The 18685-nt window shown below is 34.4% G+C and overlaps 1 protein-coding gene across 2 annotated transcripts in view; it reads right to left on the bottom strand.

Moving 5' to 3' along the window:
• LOC106872738 (protein FAM81A) overlaps positions 1 to 18685 on the bottom strand; it is a 120232-nt gene that overhangs the window by 86415 nt on the left and 15132 nt on the right. Inside the window, exon 2 of one of the 2 annotated variants that reach the window (XM_014919821.3) lies at positions 15366 to 15633. The exons of the other annotated variant lie outside the window; for it this stretch is intronic. Within the exon in view, the coding sequence (XP_014775307.1) occupies positions 15366 to 15632 (267 nt within the window). The 5' untranslated portion in view covers position 15633. The remainder of the gene's footprint in view (positions 1 to 15365; positions 15634 to 18685) is intronic. 2 annotated transcript variants of the gene reach the window in all.

The following is an 18685-nucleotide window of genomic DNA, read 5'->3' as shown; positions in this document are numbered from 1 at the left end:
GGACGATTTGACTGAGGACTGGTGAAACCAAATGGCTACACCAGGCTCCAATCTGATTTGGCAGAGTTTCTACAGCTAGATGCCCTTCCTAACGCCAACCACTCCAAGAGTGTAGTGGGTGCTTTTATGTGCCATCGACATGAAGGCCAGTCAGGCGGTACTGGCAACGGCCGCGCTCAAAATGGTGTATTTTATGCGCCTTTTATGTATGTATATATATATATATATATATATATATATATATATATATATATTTATATATATGTACAAATAATTTATGTCTTTATTTAAGTGTGTGTCTGTGGGGGGGGGGGCGTGTGTGTGATCGATCATCATTTAACGTTCGTTTTCCCAGCTGGCATGGATTTGGTGGCTTGACAGAAACTGGTAAAGCCTGAGGCCACATCAGGTTCCATAGTCTGCTTTGGCTTGGTTTCTAGAGCTGGACGCCCTACCTCCACTAACCACTCCACAGAGATTACTGAATACTTTTTATGTGGTACTCTCACTTCTGCTCACTTCATACTTTTAGGGTCCACCTGGACACCGCATCACCACTATTTATCTCTTTGCTGTTCCTACTGATTCTTCTAAATGTGAGTTGTCAAGTAGCTCCTCAATAAGAATCTGCTCTTACCCCTCCTCTCATCTTTTGGCATAAAGTCTCTCTGCATAATGACTGCAATAGAGCTGGTGGCACAAAGGAAAGACAACCACCTCGTATATACTGTAAAGTTGTTGGTATTAGGAAGGGCACCCAACCATAAGAAACAATGCCAAAGTAGACACTAGAGTATGATGCAGTCCTTGAAACCATTGGATCCAAGTCAAACCATCCAACTCATGCCAGCATGGAACATAAGAAGTTAAATTATGATTATGATTATATGTACAGTGAATAGTGGTCATTGTTAAATGATGACTATCATTACATGCTAAGTGAATCATGTTCATTGACAGTGCCAGTGACATGTATAGGGCGCCTGTGCCAGTGACACGTACAAGGCACCTGTACCAGTGACATGTAAAAACCACTCAGTACACTCTGTAAAGTGGTTGGCATTAGGAAGGGTATCCAGCCATAGAAACCAAGCCAAAACAGACAACTGGGACCTGATGCAGCTCTCCAGCTTACTAGCCCCAGTCAAACTGTCTCTAACCCATGCCAGCATGGAAAACAGCAGTCCTTGCTGGCCTGGGTTGGATGGTTTGACAAGAACAAAGTCATATGTGCGTGCGTGCATGTGTGTAAGGAGTGGTAGTTAAATCAGACAATTAAACAGGCTTCCACACAGTTTTTTCTATCAATGTCAAGGTTTTGTGCAGTTAAACTCAGAGGCTCTATCTTCTCCAATAGACTGAGATGTTACAAAAGAATTAGGCGATAACATAAATAGTTGAAAATACACAAAACCAGTTTAACCGATATTGACATGGAAACATTTAAATGAAACCATTGTTATTTATATTTATCAGTTTATACCTATTTATTCATGATAGCATGGTTTCATTGTGTTTGCAGAATAAATTTGCCCTATCTATCTCAGTTGCTTGTCCTCTATTCTATGAGTTGAAACATTTTAAAAGCTTTTCTACAAACACAATGCTATTTTCAACCTTACAAGTTTACTTAAACTTTACCTCATATTCAAACAAACTGAACTATGTTATAGACACTTGCAACCTCATCTTACTTTTGATGAATTATTTTCCTCTAGTTTTAGAAATTATGGTAGTTTACCAATTTATCTTTACCAATCTTTCTTGAGATTAACTGTAGTGGTGGTAGGTTATGAGATTTCTTAACGATAGAACAACTCAAGGAAAAATGCTGTTGAACTGAGATAAGAAAAAATATTTTTGTAAAACTCTTTTATCACTGACCCACCCACAATACATGTTTCATTTGTCTCTTCTGTTATACAGCATTTTGCTCTCTGCATTTCCCTAACTATACAATACATCGTCTAAATCTGCTGGGTAAAACTTGTCTCCATTTCCCTTATCAATTCATTGGGCCTCGTTGTCCAGATCAGTGCAAGAAAGGTAATTTTTCCAATCTTTCTCAGAATAAAATCAGTGCTACTATAGTACGACCTCTACCATCCATTTTCTACTATAGTATGATATCTACTATTAATTTTCTACTATAGTATGATATCTACCAACTGTTGATATCTATCAACTGCTCTATTCCTCTTTCTTTTTTCTTGCATTTGTGTTCTGCATTTATAACGAGGAGGTACATTTCCTACCTGGTCAATAAGATTGTGCTCTCTCAAAAAGGACACTACTTCATCGTCACTTTTTGTAGAAGTCTCTGGTCAGCATGGTGTTTGCGTGAACAACTAAATGGGCTAGAATTAATTGCTGAAGGCTGTAAGTGGGTTGTTGGGCAGAGTGTAGTATTGTCGTTTGCAGTAGATCACAAATAACAAGGTAGATATCATACTATAGTAGCACCATAAAATCCTTCTAGAACTTTCATTTTCATTATATATTATCCAATTCTAATGAAGAAAAAACCTCATTTGATAAAAAGTTATTAATATTGAATAATTATCAAAAGAAAAGTCTCTAGATTAAGTGATATACATATACCCTATTTATTGCACACAAACAGAATAAAAGAACAATTTTATCTGTAATTGGCAGTTATATGGAATATTGCTTCTTTACTAAAACAAAGTCTTGTAATAAAATACGAAAACAGCTAAACCAGCTGAACTCCCACACAAATTCTTTAATGTTCTTTGAACTGTATGAATGACCAAAACAAAGAAACAAATATGATATAATATAGCATAACAAAACAAAACTAGTTTGAAAAAATAACCTGGTTTAGACTTTAGTATTGTGAGAAAAAAATTTATAACTTTTTTAAAATTTTAGTTTTTTCTTTTTTTCTCTAAATATTTACAGCAAATGTTTAGACAAGTTGCTAAGCAGTTTATTAAAGACACACTTTTTAAAAGCTGGGGACACATTTAAAATCTGAGACAGACAATATTTCAATGCAACTGTGGGATGTGGGCTGAAGGCAGTATAGGAAAGTTTCTTCAGAAAGATGTATGGAATGTAAGGGTTGGGCAGAGAGACTGGCTTGATACAAATGAGTCAATGAATGAGATAAAACTTAATCCATATGACAGAATTTGCACCAGGTTTCCTCTAGCTGAAATAGCTCATTATAAATTATCTGTTTAATCACGATTCAAGTGGTTCCAATACAGTGTCAACAAGCAAGCTGCCAAAAGCTGTCACAATGAGTACTGAAGTACAAAATAACTTAACTAGACCAGTAAGTCGTAAAAACAGGAAAAAAATTATCAAAATTTGAATGTCACTGAAGGTTGTGTGGGATGACTGCCAACAGGAAGCTAACTGAAATATAAATAGCATGAAAGCATTATGCTGATATAAATATTTATCACAGTGGAGAGATGGTGAGGAAGAATTATATGAATTAAAGAAAGGGTATATTATTACTGTTGGCTTTTGTCATAATTGCTAATGTTGTGGTTTAACCCCCAGATCAGTTCTGATGGTGCGAACAGAAGATAGTTCGCGAACATAAGATAGTTCGCGACCAAAAGTATAGTATATCTGAGACTACATTATCCAAATGTATCCTCCTTTTTTTCATTACGACTTTTAAGGAAATTTGGTTGCTAGTTCTAGCAAGTCATGTGACCATGTTGACACACCTACCCACCCACATTAGCCTGTAATAGCTATTGTTGGTGGATATAGTCTGAATGTATCTGATTGTTTCTAGCCAAGTGATTATAAGTGACACTCTATAAATTGAATACCATAAAGAAATGACATTGTTGTATATCTCGGTTATCATGCAGAGCATTTTCTTGACTATTTTTACTTTGTTTTCTAAATATGGTTACAACAATATATATCTGTGTGTGTATATTTTCAAACATGCACACACACACACACACACACACGCACACATACAGGGTGAGCCAAAAGTCATGCACCAAAACAGTTGACATTCTATTTATATTACATTATTATCATTATTCAGTTTGTTTATCATGTACAAGTACATGTGTATTCATCATTACTTTAGTTATTTTAGAAAAACTGAAGCATGATTTTGACAATTCCAGAATGTACTGAATTTGTTTTGTGCATGATTTTGGCCCACCTTGTATTGTATTTTTGTCAAAAGAACTTTTAAACTTACCAGAGAATATGAAATGATTCTTTTTTTTTCTTCTTCTTCTTCTTCTGAACATTGGATCTTGAAGCTCACAAAGTTATAAATAATAGCATATAAATGTTGAATTGAAGAAGTGAAAAATGCTTTTGGTTAGAAAAAGTTGAAGGCTGCTCATGAGCCACAAACTCATATCTCCTGTAAACATAGCAGGCTTTCTACTTTTACTATTCAAAAGGGTTTTCTAAACCTATTATTTACATGCTGCAATTTATAGCTTCATGTGCTTCGAGATCCACTGTTCCAATATATGTGTGTGTGTGTGTGTGTGTGTGTGTGTGGCAGGCTGAGGGATTACCTATTTTAACATGTATAAGGGACCCTTTTTTGTCAAAAATTAGTTTTAAAAATATGGGAGTTTCTTATACATGGACAGTATTATAGTATTAATAAATTACTTAATAAATTACTTAATTCCTCGAACCTCAAATCTCTAAATTAGGGAGTTCCTTATACACATTAAAATACAGTAATTAATTTTCTTTGTAACAATGAAGTGCCCAGGTTCAATCCTATTGTATGGCATTCATAGACAAATGCCTTTGTCATAGCACTTAGTTGATGGAAGCTGTGTTGAAGTACATCAATGAATTGTATTGGTAATTCAAAAGCCCAACTTAGTCACATTGATTCTACCTAAAAATCATGTTATGTATACAAGAGTGGCTGTGTGGTAAGTAGCTTGCTTACCAACCACATGGTTCCGGTTTCAGTCCCACTGCGTGGCACCTTGGGCAAGTGTCTTCCGAAGACTGAAGCCTTGTGAGTGGATTTGGTAGACGGAAACTGAAAGAAGCCTGTCATATATATATATATATATATATATATATATATATGTATATATATATATATATGTGTGTTTGTGTATCTGTGTTTGTCCCCCCAACATCGCTTGACAACCGATGCTGGTGTGTTTACGTCCCCATAACTTAGCAGTTCAGCAAAAGAGACCGATAGAATAAGTACTAAGCTTACAAAGAATAAGTTCTGGGGTCGATTTGCTCAACTAAAGGTGGTGCTCCAGCATGGCAACAGTCAAATGACTGAGACAAGTAAAAGAGTAAAAGAGTAAAGAGTAAGGAGTATATCTATAGGATATGAGCTACTTTGCATGCTAATTCAATGAGAAGGTTTTCCAGTTGATTGACAAATGAATGCACATACATCCAAATCAATTGGAGAGTCAACCAAATATCTATACATACACACACATACACATCATCATCATCATCATCATCATCATCATCACCATCACCATCACCATCATCATCATCATCATCGTCATCGTTGTTGTCATTTAATTTTTATTTCATATGGGTTTGACAGTTTGGCAAGGATCCAGTGAGTCAAAGACTGTATCATACTCTAGTGTCTGCTTTGGCATGGTTTCTACAGCTGGATGCCCTTCCTAATGCCAACCACTTTACAGTGTATATTCTTTTATTTTATTCTTTTACTTGTTTCAGTCATTAGACTGCAGCCATGCTGAAGCATTGCCTTGAAGAATTTTAGTTCAATGAATTGAGCCCAGTGTGTTTTTCCTTTAAAGCCTGGTATTTATTCTATTGATCACTTTTGCTGAACTGCTAAGTTACAGGGATGTAAACACTCCAACACCAGTTGCCAAGTGGTGGTGGGACACACACACACACACACACACACGCACACACACATACACACACACACTCATACATACATACATACATATATATGCGACAGGCTTCTTTCAATTTCCCGCTACCAAATCCACTCACAAGGCCTTGGTCAACCCAAGACTATAGTAGAAGACACTTGCCCAAGGCGCCATGTAGTGGGACTGAACCCAGAACCATGGGGTTGGGAAGCAAGCTTCTTACCACACAATCCCTTTTGTTCATATGACCAATTGTTTCCTTCATGCATGTATAGGTGTGATAAAGAGTTATTTAAGGCAGGATTTTCATGGCTAGATGCTTTTCCCATAGCCAACCCTTACTTGTTTACCAAGTAAGAGTTTTATTCATTCTAGAGGTCTTTGAAAGTGTAGAGCAAGTGGTTGTAATGTCATTAAAGGATGTCTATAGTATCACCATTTCACTCAACTTTTTAACATTCAGATTACTGTGAAATTCCTTCACATTGTTCAATCATGGTTTATCTCAGAGCTTTCAGATTTCGATGATGTGCCAGTTTATTTTTAAACTGCCATATTATAAATATGAATGTGTGTACGTGTGTTTGTGTGTGTGTGTTCCTAATAGAATAGTTGCACCATGTCATTATGTGTAGCGACAAACAACATAAGTGCTAGTCACAGGAAGGGCTTCTAGTTGTATTTTATTCATTACTTTAGGAAAACTTGTCCAACCCATGCCAGTACAAAAAGAAAAAGCATTAGAAAAATGACGACAAAACATGCACACATATATGTACCAACACACACATATATTACATAGATAGATGTACAAATATATTCACACAGACACACAGACACACACACACACACACACACACACACACACACACACATACACACGCAAACAAAATTTATCTGATTTTGATGATGAATTACATCAGGTGTGCTGAAAGGAAATTTAACTATCATGCCATAATATTTGTGATCTTTGTTTCCGTCACATCTTTTCTGTTGCTGTTTAAAGGAATTTTCTTGTTTCTGTTACAGTCAACACTGTTTGAACAGCTGTAGTGTTTCTAGAGTTCTTTTTATATTTTTTTAACCAAGCAAATCTTAATGAAAGCGTTCAGATTTTATCTATCATTGTAAGTATCTTAAATAAATGAAAGAAAAACAAAAAAAAAAAAACAAGTAATACTAAATGTCTGAGAAACACTTTAACCCCAAAGGACCAAGTAGCAAAATTTTCATGGTAAAATAAATAAGACGATGCAGAATGTTAAAACAAAAAGCTATATAGATTGCTAAACATAAAACGATTTCACTACACTCTTTAACATGATTCAAAACATAGATATTAAAGATACCAGAGTTTCAGATAAATTCTTTGATTCTTTTACTAGTTTCAGTTACTAGACTGCAGCCAAAATCTATATGATTGACTAAAATCTCTTGAAGAGAGTTTTTAGCCAATCATATAGAATCCAGTACTTATTTGAAACAGCCCTATACACTGAGTATGTTATATATATTAACATAAAGGGACACAGTGCAATACACCACTTTACACTGGTAAATGTAAAGTAAGGCATGAATATAGACATACACAGACACATACATACATACAAACACATACAAATATATAATTATATTACCTTATATTCTCTTTGTCTCTCACTCTTTATTTATATACAAGGGGTACCCAAAAGTAACTGGAAACGTTCTCTGTGGGACAAGCCTGTTGTTGTTCAGGCCTCCACCGCTAGAAGCCACTTTATATGACCTAAAAACATTAGTATGCTGACCCTACTGCCATGTGGTGCATCTTTGTTTTGCAGTGCTTCTCCCCTGTTTGTCGATTTTTGCGATGGCTAAAACAAAGGAACAGCATACTTCTTTGAAATTCTGTTCACTGCTGGGGAAAACGGTGGTTGAAACAGTTGTCATGCTTCTAACAGCTTACAAGGACACTGCTATGGGCAAAACACAAGTTTACACGCTTTAGGAATGGACTTTTGTTGCTTGAAGACCCCATGTTATTCAGAGTATCTGTCGACCTCCCAAACACATGTAAACATAAGGAAAATTCAGGAACTGATCTTGGAGGACCATCACCAAACAATCAATGAACTTGTTGATATGATTGGTGTATTCTGGAGCTCCTGCCAATGAACTTTGAGTAAGGTATTGTGAATGAAAAGAGTTGCAGCAAAATTTGTGCTTCGTTTGCTCATGGAAGATCAAAAGCAGTCACAACTGAATCCATGTCACGAACTGAAAGAACGGTTGGAATTTGATCCAGACCTTTTTTCGAAGGTCATCACTGGTGACGAAAGATGGTGCTACGGAATTTGCAGATGTAAAAGTGGTGAAGAAAAAATGACGGAGGTGTTAAAAGCATCACTTTGCAAGAGTTCCAGCACTGCTTCAAACAATGGAAAATGTGTTTGGACTGATGCATTGCTTCAAATAGAGAATACTTTGAAGGCAATAAAAGTGTAAACATGTAAAGCTAAGTGAATAAAATAATATTGCAAATTTCTGGTTTCTTTTGGGTAGCCCCTCATATATATATATATATATATATAATAATATTAGGGACAAAATCCAAAATTACAGGTAAAAACTCAATTAAAATCAATTTATAAAAAATTAAAATTAAATTGAGCTTTACAGATTAAAATATATATAAATATATAGTTTTAGGGAAAAGAACCAAGTTTCATCGATGAAAATCCACTATCACATATAGAAAAATTAATAATTAAAAGCACAATAAATTAGTATAATATAATACAAAGTAAATATCTTATGATATCATATGATATTTACTTTGTATTATATTATACTAATTTATTATGCTTTTAATTGTTAATTTTTCTATATGTGATAGTAGATTTTCATCGATGAGTTCATGAAACTTGGTTCTTTTCCCTAAAACTATATATATATAATAATAATAATAATAATAATAATAATAATAATAATAATAATAATAATAATAATAATAATATTAGGGATAAAAATCCAAATTTACAGGTAAAAACTCAATTAAATTCAATTTTATATACTAAAATACCACAAAAATACTACAAAGATTTAAAAGTTCCACCTACGGACCGTTTCAGAGACGTGCCAAGTAATAAGATATATTTCATATTTTTAAAAACTGACACTTCCCTCATCAGGATGCTTACACATAATGCAAAAAAAATCCAATCCAGAAATACAAATTATACAATTACATACCAGCCACTGGAGTGGCTGGTATGTAATTGTATAATTCATATATATATATATAAATTTATATATTTATATATTTGGAACATTTATATCAATTTTATTAATGTAGGAAAATATACATATATATTGGATTTTGTGTGTGGTTATTAATTATGTTCCTCTAGTTTCCCCTTGCATTGCTTCCATTCAGATTATTTAACAATTCAATACATACACACTTCACGTCCGGCTGTACAGCCTTTTGTTTGTTTATTTCACCGTTTCATTTTCCTGTCTTGTTTTCCGTCCACCACTACCCTCCACGAAAACAATTTAATTTGTGTTCATGGGAAGAACCATTTTAACGATTCATACTGCCTTAATTCTTCGAAATGCCGGGGTTTTAATGGTGGCAGCTGATGAAGGGGATGTTTCTATATGGCCTGCTTGTTTGTTGCACCTTGTTTACCATTTTGTCCATGTTCTTTTGCCACGTCATGTACCCAGTTATGTATCTATATGTACATGTGGATGAAGGTATATACATACATGTACATATATATGCATATACTCATATATTGTTTATATATATATATATATATGTTCGTATGTATATATATATACATACACAAACATATATGTACATAAACACATATATATATAAAGATAGACAGATAGATACAGATACAATATGTGTGTGTGTGTATGCATACATATTTTTTTGTATTTGTTTCATATAACTAATCAGAACATGTGTTAAATATTTGAGGTTGTAATTTATTGGTGTTATGGAAACAATTACACATGCCTAATTTCTCCTCTTTCTTTCTTATAACTTTTACACACACACACACACACACACACTCAAAGTATCAACTATTTATATTGACCTTAAAGGCTTAAGACTATGAAGAATATCTTCAAGCACTCTAACAATGACCTGGTTTCAGTTCCCTGTTGGTTCAAACATTATTTATGAAGAATACACTTGCTAAAAAGATCCTGCGTCATTAATTTAAACTGCTTCATCTAATACATTTATACTACTTCTGTTTAGTTGCTCAACCTTCAATGTAGCAACAAATACAATTCCACTTTGTTAATCTCTTTGCTGTCTCCTGAAGGAGATGTCAATTTACACACAGTCGATCTTGTAAACTTATTTCATTATTTGCTCATCACTACTTTGGCAAGTATAATGAAATCTATACTTAGCAAATGAAATTACAATAGTACCAAAACGTAACAAGAGCTGTCTCCCATGCTTGTTAAAATAAGTAGGATGAAGTCTACACTTGGCTGATGAAATCACAATAATACCAAAATATGTTCAGAGTTGTCTCCCATGTTGGTTAAAATAATTACAATATTAGTCATTGACTAATATTGTTTTCATTATTTACATTGGACAGATATGTGTCCTCATCTTGTTTGTTGTTACCACAATGTTTTGGCTGATTTACTCTCCAGCCTTCATCAGGCGTCCGGGTAGAATTTCAACCCAAGGTATTGTTTTGCTGATATTATTATTATTATTATTATTATTATTATTTATCCAAGGCACTTCCTGGAATTGAGCTCGCAATCTTGGGGTTAGTAGCCTGTGCTTTTAACCATTACGCTATATGCTCGTGAGCAATTATAGAATGAATGTTAGGGCTTATAAACCTAATATTTTTAATTATGTTCCTTTAGGTTTTGAGTTCAAATCATCCTAAGGTCAATTTTGCTATTCATTCTTCTGGGGATGATAGTATAAAGAACAAATCAAGTGCTGGAGTCGGTGTGATCAACTATAGTCCTACCCTAAATTTGTAGTCTTGTGCCTGATATTGTTTTGTTTATTTTTTATTCACTGCATAATTATTTCCCTGCATTAAATTACATTTTTTTTTCACAAGCCCTTCAACTCATATGGCACTTACTCAATTTTCATGGCATATAAGACACCAAAATCACAACATTCTTCCTGAACAGGATGTTGGTCCATTGCAGGGTCCAAGCCCAGCAATTTTGAGGAGATATCACATGTCAATTGCATCAACCCCCAGTACTTGACTGATACTTTATTTCATCAAAGGGATGAAAGTCAAAGTTTTGGCCTTGAAACCATGTGGTTGGGAAGCAAGCTTCTTACCACACAACTTATACATACATACATGTGTGTGTGTGTGTGTGTGATAGGCTTCTTCCTGTTTCCATCTACAATTTCCTCTCGAAAGGTTTTGGTTGGCCTAAGAGTATAGTAAAAGTTATTTTCACATGGTACTGCATGCAAGGACTGAACCCAAGACCAGATGGCTGGGAAGCAAGCTCCTTAATCACACAGCCAAAAACATCTAAATCTGCAACACTTTCAGTCCCAGGAATGTCAGACAAAATATTCTCAACCGTAGTATAGTATAGTTATTAATCACACATGCACAAGGTGAATGTGAAACAAATCATGATTTCTTATTTAGGTCCAAGACTACAAATTTAGGATAGGACTATAGTTGATCACATCAACTCCAGCACTTGACTTGTTCTTTATGTTATCATCCCCAGAGGGATGAATAACAAAACTGACCTTAGGATGATTTGAACTCAAAACCTAAAGGAACATAACTAAGATCTGCAGGGTGTTTAGTTTGGTGCTCTACCAGTTCAACCAATGAACAACACTTCTATTCACATACTGTGGAGAACTAACAAGACATAAAATTAGTTTTCTTGCTATGAACTTGACTGTTCTTTTATTGTAATAACAGATGTACTTTTCTAATTCTCTAGTTACCATTTCTGGTATACTTGTTTACAATCACAATAACTATGCGATAGTACAGTTGAGAATACTTTATCTGACATTCCAGGGGCTGAAAATGTTGCAGATTTCAGATGTTTTTGGATTTCAAAGTATTTTTATATTTGCATCTATAAAATGGGACAGCTTCAGGATGGAACCCAAGTCTAAACACAATACCCATTTATATTTCATAATATAGTTTATACATAAGCCCTGAATATAGTTTTATATAATTTAATAAATTTATTTATAAATAATACCATAAAAAAAAGATAAGCATGACATGGTAGGTGGAGACTGATTCTCCACCTACCATGTCATGCTTTGATTAAAAGATTGCAGAAGGCAGTGAGCTGGCAGAATCGTTGGCAGAATCGTTGGCATGCCAGACAAAATTCTTAGAGGTGCTTTGTCCATCTTTGCATTTTGAGTTCAAATTCTGCCAAGGACAACTGCTTTTCATCCTTTTGAAGTTAATAAAACAAGTACCAGTTAAATACTGGTGTTGATTACATCAACTAACCCCTCCCCCACAAATTTCTGGTTTTGTGCTGATAGTAGAAAAGATTAAAAGGTACACATAATTTGCATGGATTTTATTTTTTAGTATACTGGTATTAAGTTTCAAGTAACATAAAACAAAGCATTGAGCATGATTATAGGAAAATAAAATGAAAACTGAGAAAAAGTCAGCATTTTTATTGTTAGAGCAATGTAGAAGTAATGATTGCCTCCCGAATGCTTCAAAAAACTTCTGAATTTTGGAGGTCTTCAGATTCTGAAATTTTAGATAAAGAATTTTTCAACTGTATTAAGATTAGAAGTATGTCAGAAGAGTGCAATGCTTATATTTAAATAATAGATGTTAGAAAAGTAATTTTAGAAAAGTTGTTGATGTTGTTTGATTAGTTAAAGAAAAATGTGGAGGAAACAACTTGAGTCTTTTCTGTGTCGGAAATTGGAGTCAGTTTGCTTATCATCATCATCATCATCCTGTGTTTTAAATCCAAGTTTTGTCCTCTTTAACGGGGGTCGCCAGATCTACCTCAATGCCATAGCAACCAAGGTAGCAAGGTGCAGCCCACCTCAACCTTTGGGCTGGCTGGCTGGTGTCCATTCTCCTTTGCTACCATGAGGCTTTTTTGGAGCTGGATTTTCTACAGGGAGCATGCCCTTGCTTACCCTCAACCTCAGTTTCTAGACATGAGTGGTCCTGAGACCAAATGTGGTGGAAAACTAGCTCAGGAAGGCTGGGACGTTACTTCCTGACACCCCTTTCAGAGCCCCACCACCACTACCTTACCATTTGTTTTAAATAGGAAATAATCATCTGCATGTATCTGCTGGAAAGACTGGACTAATTTGGAAAAGCTGGAGAGATGTGGAAATAAATGATAATTTGTGTCAGGAAAAACTAAAACTGTGGTAAGGAATGAAACTGAAAATATCAGATCAAGAACTATGAGAGGATACAGAGATATAAGGAAGATGGACGCTAAGAAATTGACTGAAAAATACTGGAAATTAACAAGAGCTGACCGATGATGAAATGGTAAAAGTTATATTCAATGTAAATTATGATACATATTTCTTATTCTTTTCTACCACTTTTAGCTCCTTTTACAAACTAAAAGGATTTGAGATTAAAGTTACTGAAAATTAGTGTGAGCTAACAGTATATCAAATTCCAACTTTAATGTAAGTTTGTCAATTTTTAAAGTTTCTCAGTATCTAGAGTCCATGTAAAAACTTTTGACCAACTCTTGTTACTCAGATGTTCCCCTCTCTAGAATTTCAATCTAGAATTTCTAACTACTAAATGATAACCATTCAAAGGAACATCTGATAAATGAAATATGAAATTTAACAGTGGGCAAATAGTTTAATAATTTTAGTGAATGTTAGCTTGTCTTTCATCTAGTGATTTCTTACAAGATATATATACTGTTTATATACAATACCAGATATGCGAGCTCTATTTTCTAATGAAGAAAATACATCTTGGTTTTCATATGGGTTAAAAGATATTCTGGGTAGAAATATAATTTGGAAGAGAAGACAAAATCCAGAATTTATCACAAAAATTTAACTAAGTGAAGTTTATAGGACCTGCATAAAAGATTTGTTTTATTATTTAGTATGAGACAGGTTAGAGCCTACACTTTCTACGGGCCTTTCCAGACAGGTGAAGTTGATGCTATTGATGTTCATCTCGATGTCTGTGAGGAAAAATTTGTCAAAGGGGAACTTCCAGGGAATTGCAATTTTAGGGATAAGCAAAGTGTTTAAGATAGATTTGTGAGACAGGATGCAAGGGATAATAAAAGGAGGAGGTTGAGCAACGAAATTACACCCTGTTGTAGTAATGGTAGAAGAGTCAGAAAAAGAACACAACAGAATGGTTATGTGCCACAGGGCCACATGGTCATTTTGGGATGCAATCTTGAATGTTTGTGTGGGTAGAATCTGTACAATTCCAGGAGTATGTGAGTATTATTTTAATGTGACATACACCTGGGGCTTGTCAAAAGTCAGTAGCTGTTCAGGACTGAGGTAATTTATTGATTGGGAGAGGAAACCTAATTGTTGGGACATTAATTCAACCATGTTATAAATGTATAACTGTTATGATAGGTCATGGCAAATTAAGGTGGGCCGCGGGGATATTATTTTTGGAGTTTGTAATGGTTTTAGTTTGTGTTGCTCAAAAGAAAGTAGAGGATAAAGTTAGATTGTTAATATCTTTGAATAAATTTTCAGAAGTGGCATTAGGAAGGGCATCCAACTATAGAAACCATGCCAAAGCAACACTGAAGCTTGGTGCAGCCCTGCAGCTCACAGGATCCTGTTAAACCATCCAACTTATGACAGCATGGAAAACAGATATAGATGATGATGATGGATATTGTTCATAAGTAGAGTAATTTCAGTACTATGGTTTTGCTTCCTGGTGATATCAACTAGTGCCAAAATTCTAGTTCAGTTTATAAGACTATTTTGATGGATTCCCTGTTTATAAAAGATTAGTAAATTTGAAAGAAAGGTCTAAAGTTAGTTACATGTTGCAGAGAATGCATAACATGTAGCAGAGAATACATAACTGGAATAGAAAAAAAAAAAAGAGAGGCAGAGGTATTTCTGAATTTTTGTGGGTTGAGAGAGAGAGAGAGAGAGAGAGGGAGAGATAGAGAGGGAGAGAGAGAGAGAAAGAAAGAGAGAGAGCTCTTTTAAGACATGAATTGTGCTACTGTTTACTGTTAATATAGCAACTACTTAGTATCAGGATTTATTTCTTTGAACATCAAGTGTCCTTCACCAATGCCTTATTGAGAACTTCACATATCTTCAGAGTCCTTTTTTATTGGTTATTAACTTTTTTGGAATAACAAACTAAAGTAAACATGCTTCATATCATGTTACTTTTCTTTTATGTCGCAGGCCAAGGCCATTAGTTGTTTTATATAAGCAAATTAGGTCAATGAAACTTTAGTGATTAAAACGATTACCTGTATATCATGATTCAAACTGTTGACAACATTTGTTATCATGGCAATATGTTCCTTAAGCATCAGTTTAGCTGGTTGCACTTTTGCACCAGAACCATCTCTTAATTCTTGGAGGATTTCTTCCTTAATTTTCAAAGCTTGATTAATCAGAACTTCTGACAATCGCTCTTGCTGCTGTAAGCGACCTTCAATTGTATCAAGTTGGAAAATTCCTTGATAAGGCGAATCATGGGCTTGGCCAATAGGAGGTAGTAGTGGTGCATTCATTCTGAATAAGAAACACATTTAGGATAATTTGATATTCTGCAATGTATGGTCTATTTGAGATTATTCAGCATTCTAAAAAGAAAAACAGCACTAAATGTCACTACATTCATTTGTTTTTATTCAAAATATCCAAGAGTTAGAAATAGCCACAGACTGACTTTCACAGCATTGCATTTTACATGGCATTCTTGAAATTGGTTTTCTTGTCTATTATTTCAAGCCATAATGCTAGATGAAATTATATAGTATATATTTCAAGATGGTCACAAACTACTTGCAGTATAATTTATAGATAGCTCTTATAGGATGGAATACATTCTTGATTTTTTCTTTTTATTTTTCATATTGCTGTCCTGCTCTTTACACAAGAGATTACATAAGTGTAAATGGTTCAGCAAGATTACTGAAATGGACCAGAAAACAAGCTACAAAAATCAAAAGTAACATTTGTCATTATTTTTGTTTTATCTCAGGTCAACCTGATCAAGTAAACTTATAATAAACATATTCCAGTCATGCTCATCTCATCTTCTCAGACACTGTATCCAAGACATAATACAACAACAAACATTTTATGATAATTATTCCATGCTAAAGCAAGGGATAGTCTTCTGAGCCCCATGATAATCTGTTCCATTTTGTCTTATTCTCTTTCTTCCTCACTTTCTACTGCCTCTCATTTCTTCTTCCATCATCTTCAGCTTTGTCTTCCTCTGCCTTTGATGTCTACTACTTCCCTTTACATTCATTTCCATCACTCCTCCCACCTAGTCACTTCCATCCTTCTTCAGCACATGACTCAACTGTCTTATCCCATTTTTTACAAAACATCTACCATTGGTTCAATTCCCATCGTTCACTGCAATTCATTTTGTCTTTCCCCTTCTCAGTAATACTCTGCTTATCCACCAAACCATTTTCATTTCTGATTTGTCAAGATTTTTCTGCTACTCTACATTCCTTACTTACTTTCATACATCAAAACACTTCTCACACGTGCAGCTTACATCCTTCCCTTCTGTTTTAGTGACACTGTATACAGGATTGAACCTTAAATTCAGTTTGAGAGATTGGAGAATATACACAGTTAGATAATGTTAAAACATTTATTAAAATGTGACTGTCAAGAGAGGTCAGAGTATTTTTGAAGGAACAAATAGCATGATATAGGTACATATCTGAGATATGAGTAGGTTGTCTTATATTTGTTGAAAGATAGATTGAAAGTCCCCTTTTATGAAAGATGTGCATGTCAGTTAAGTGGTGTTGAAGTTGTGGGGAGTGTTCAGTGTACTGTAATGTGTTTCTCAGAGCACATAGTAAGAACTTACATGAATATGTCATCAACACAGGGAATAAAAAGAGATAACCAGAATTGTAAGAAAACCCCTTAGTTGAAAATGTGGGGGCTGAGGAGAGAATTCTCAACTTCAACTACAATGGGCATTAAGATGGATAGTTTCCCCATTTATCAAATATTTAAAACCCATAGCAATGAGGAAAGCCTACAAAACAATAAACCAAAATAGTGATGGAAAGAGACAGAGATATATTAACTTTAAATAAAATACTTATAAACATTTTTTTAATTCATGAACACTTTTCATAAATCAAGATGTGACATTTCTCTATTATTTCTACTGTACAACACCAGCTTTGTCCCTATAACTCCCTAACTCTATACATTAACTCCATTTGTTGCTCATTTAGTTGTTTCAACACTAAACTCCTCATTAAGCACTTTTTCTTTCCCCAGTCCTTTCTCAGCCAGTTCTTCTGAAACTCCCAATCAAACACTCATACAAAATACATGTTGCATTAACTATTTATAAGTACTTGTCTTTAACTCTAAGAGAATAAAAAGGCTAACAGTAAAAGGCTAACCCAGCCTCAAATTAAATAGTAATAAAAACACAACGATTATTACAGAGTAAGGGACCAGCAGTTAATGAGCTCATTTTGTAAGGTAGTTCCAATTGCTGGTTAGAGACAGTTCTCATCTATACTTCTAATACCTTTCTTGAAAGGTATGGACATCACAATATACTCCATTTTACGCTTCTATAAATTTATGGCTTTACAACTATATAATAATATATTAAAAAGAATATATAGACACGGCAGCATGTATAGTCATACTCACATTTCTGCTAGCAACAATCAATTAGTTGGCAGCTAGTTAATGAAATACTGCTAAAGGCAAACAGTCAGAAGAGTCACTTGAATTAGTTTTCAGTTGTTGCTTTCCCACCACATTACAGTCTAATTTATTACTTATAGAAATGTCACCATTTCATGTACCTAATTATTAAAAGCAAACTCAAATACGTATATAAATCTAATCAATCGTTTAAATATTTACATAAACATTAGATATTAGCAAAGTTATATTCATGCATATACACAATGTGAGTAATTATAATTACACATAAACATTTATGGATATCCAGACACATTCACACACCACCAAATAAGCATTAACATTTTTTTTTCTCTAGGGGCATGAAGTCACAAATTTATTCAGGAAAGAAAACAACCTTCATAACATCATGTCTTTTCTAAGGGCATTAGTAATGTAATTGAAATAGGTTCCAACTGAAAATTAAAACTAGATCTCTTGCATTTGTAAAAAAATCAGCAAAATCAGAGTAATTGCTCACAGTATCAGAAAAGCTTTTGACAATGTCTGAGATAAGAATATCCAGACAAACCTCTCATGAATAGCTGCAATCCGTCCTTCTATTACAGCAAAAGTTGAAATACAGCTCACTCCATTTTAATACCTCGAGTGTACTGACACTGACTTGTCACTTCTCTGATCTTTTCCCATCCTATATAAACTGTTTTTTCCTCATCACTTCCAACTACATTTACTCTTATGCAGTGGTATAGCTAGAGTTTGTGTAGTATGGGAAGGAAGGGGACAGCCCTTGAAAGTTCTGCCTCTCCACTGAAAAACAAAGCAAAATACAAATTAAAAGTATTTCCCCCAAAAGATGTTATCCAGAGTGGACTGCTTGCTAGTTTTCCTGTAGCTATGCTAATACTCCTAT

This window comes from Octopus bimaculoides, chromosome 2 (genome assembly GCF_046866305.1).
Source record: "Octopus bimaculoides isolate indiv1 chromosome 2, ASM4686630v1, whole genome shotgun sequence".
NCBI lineage: Eukaryota > Metazoa > Mollusca > Cephalopoda > Octopoda > Octopodidae > Octopus > Octopus bimaculoides.
This window is presented reverse-complemented; position numbering and strand designations above follow the sequence as displayed.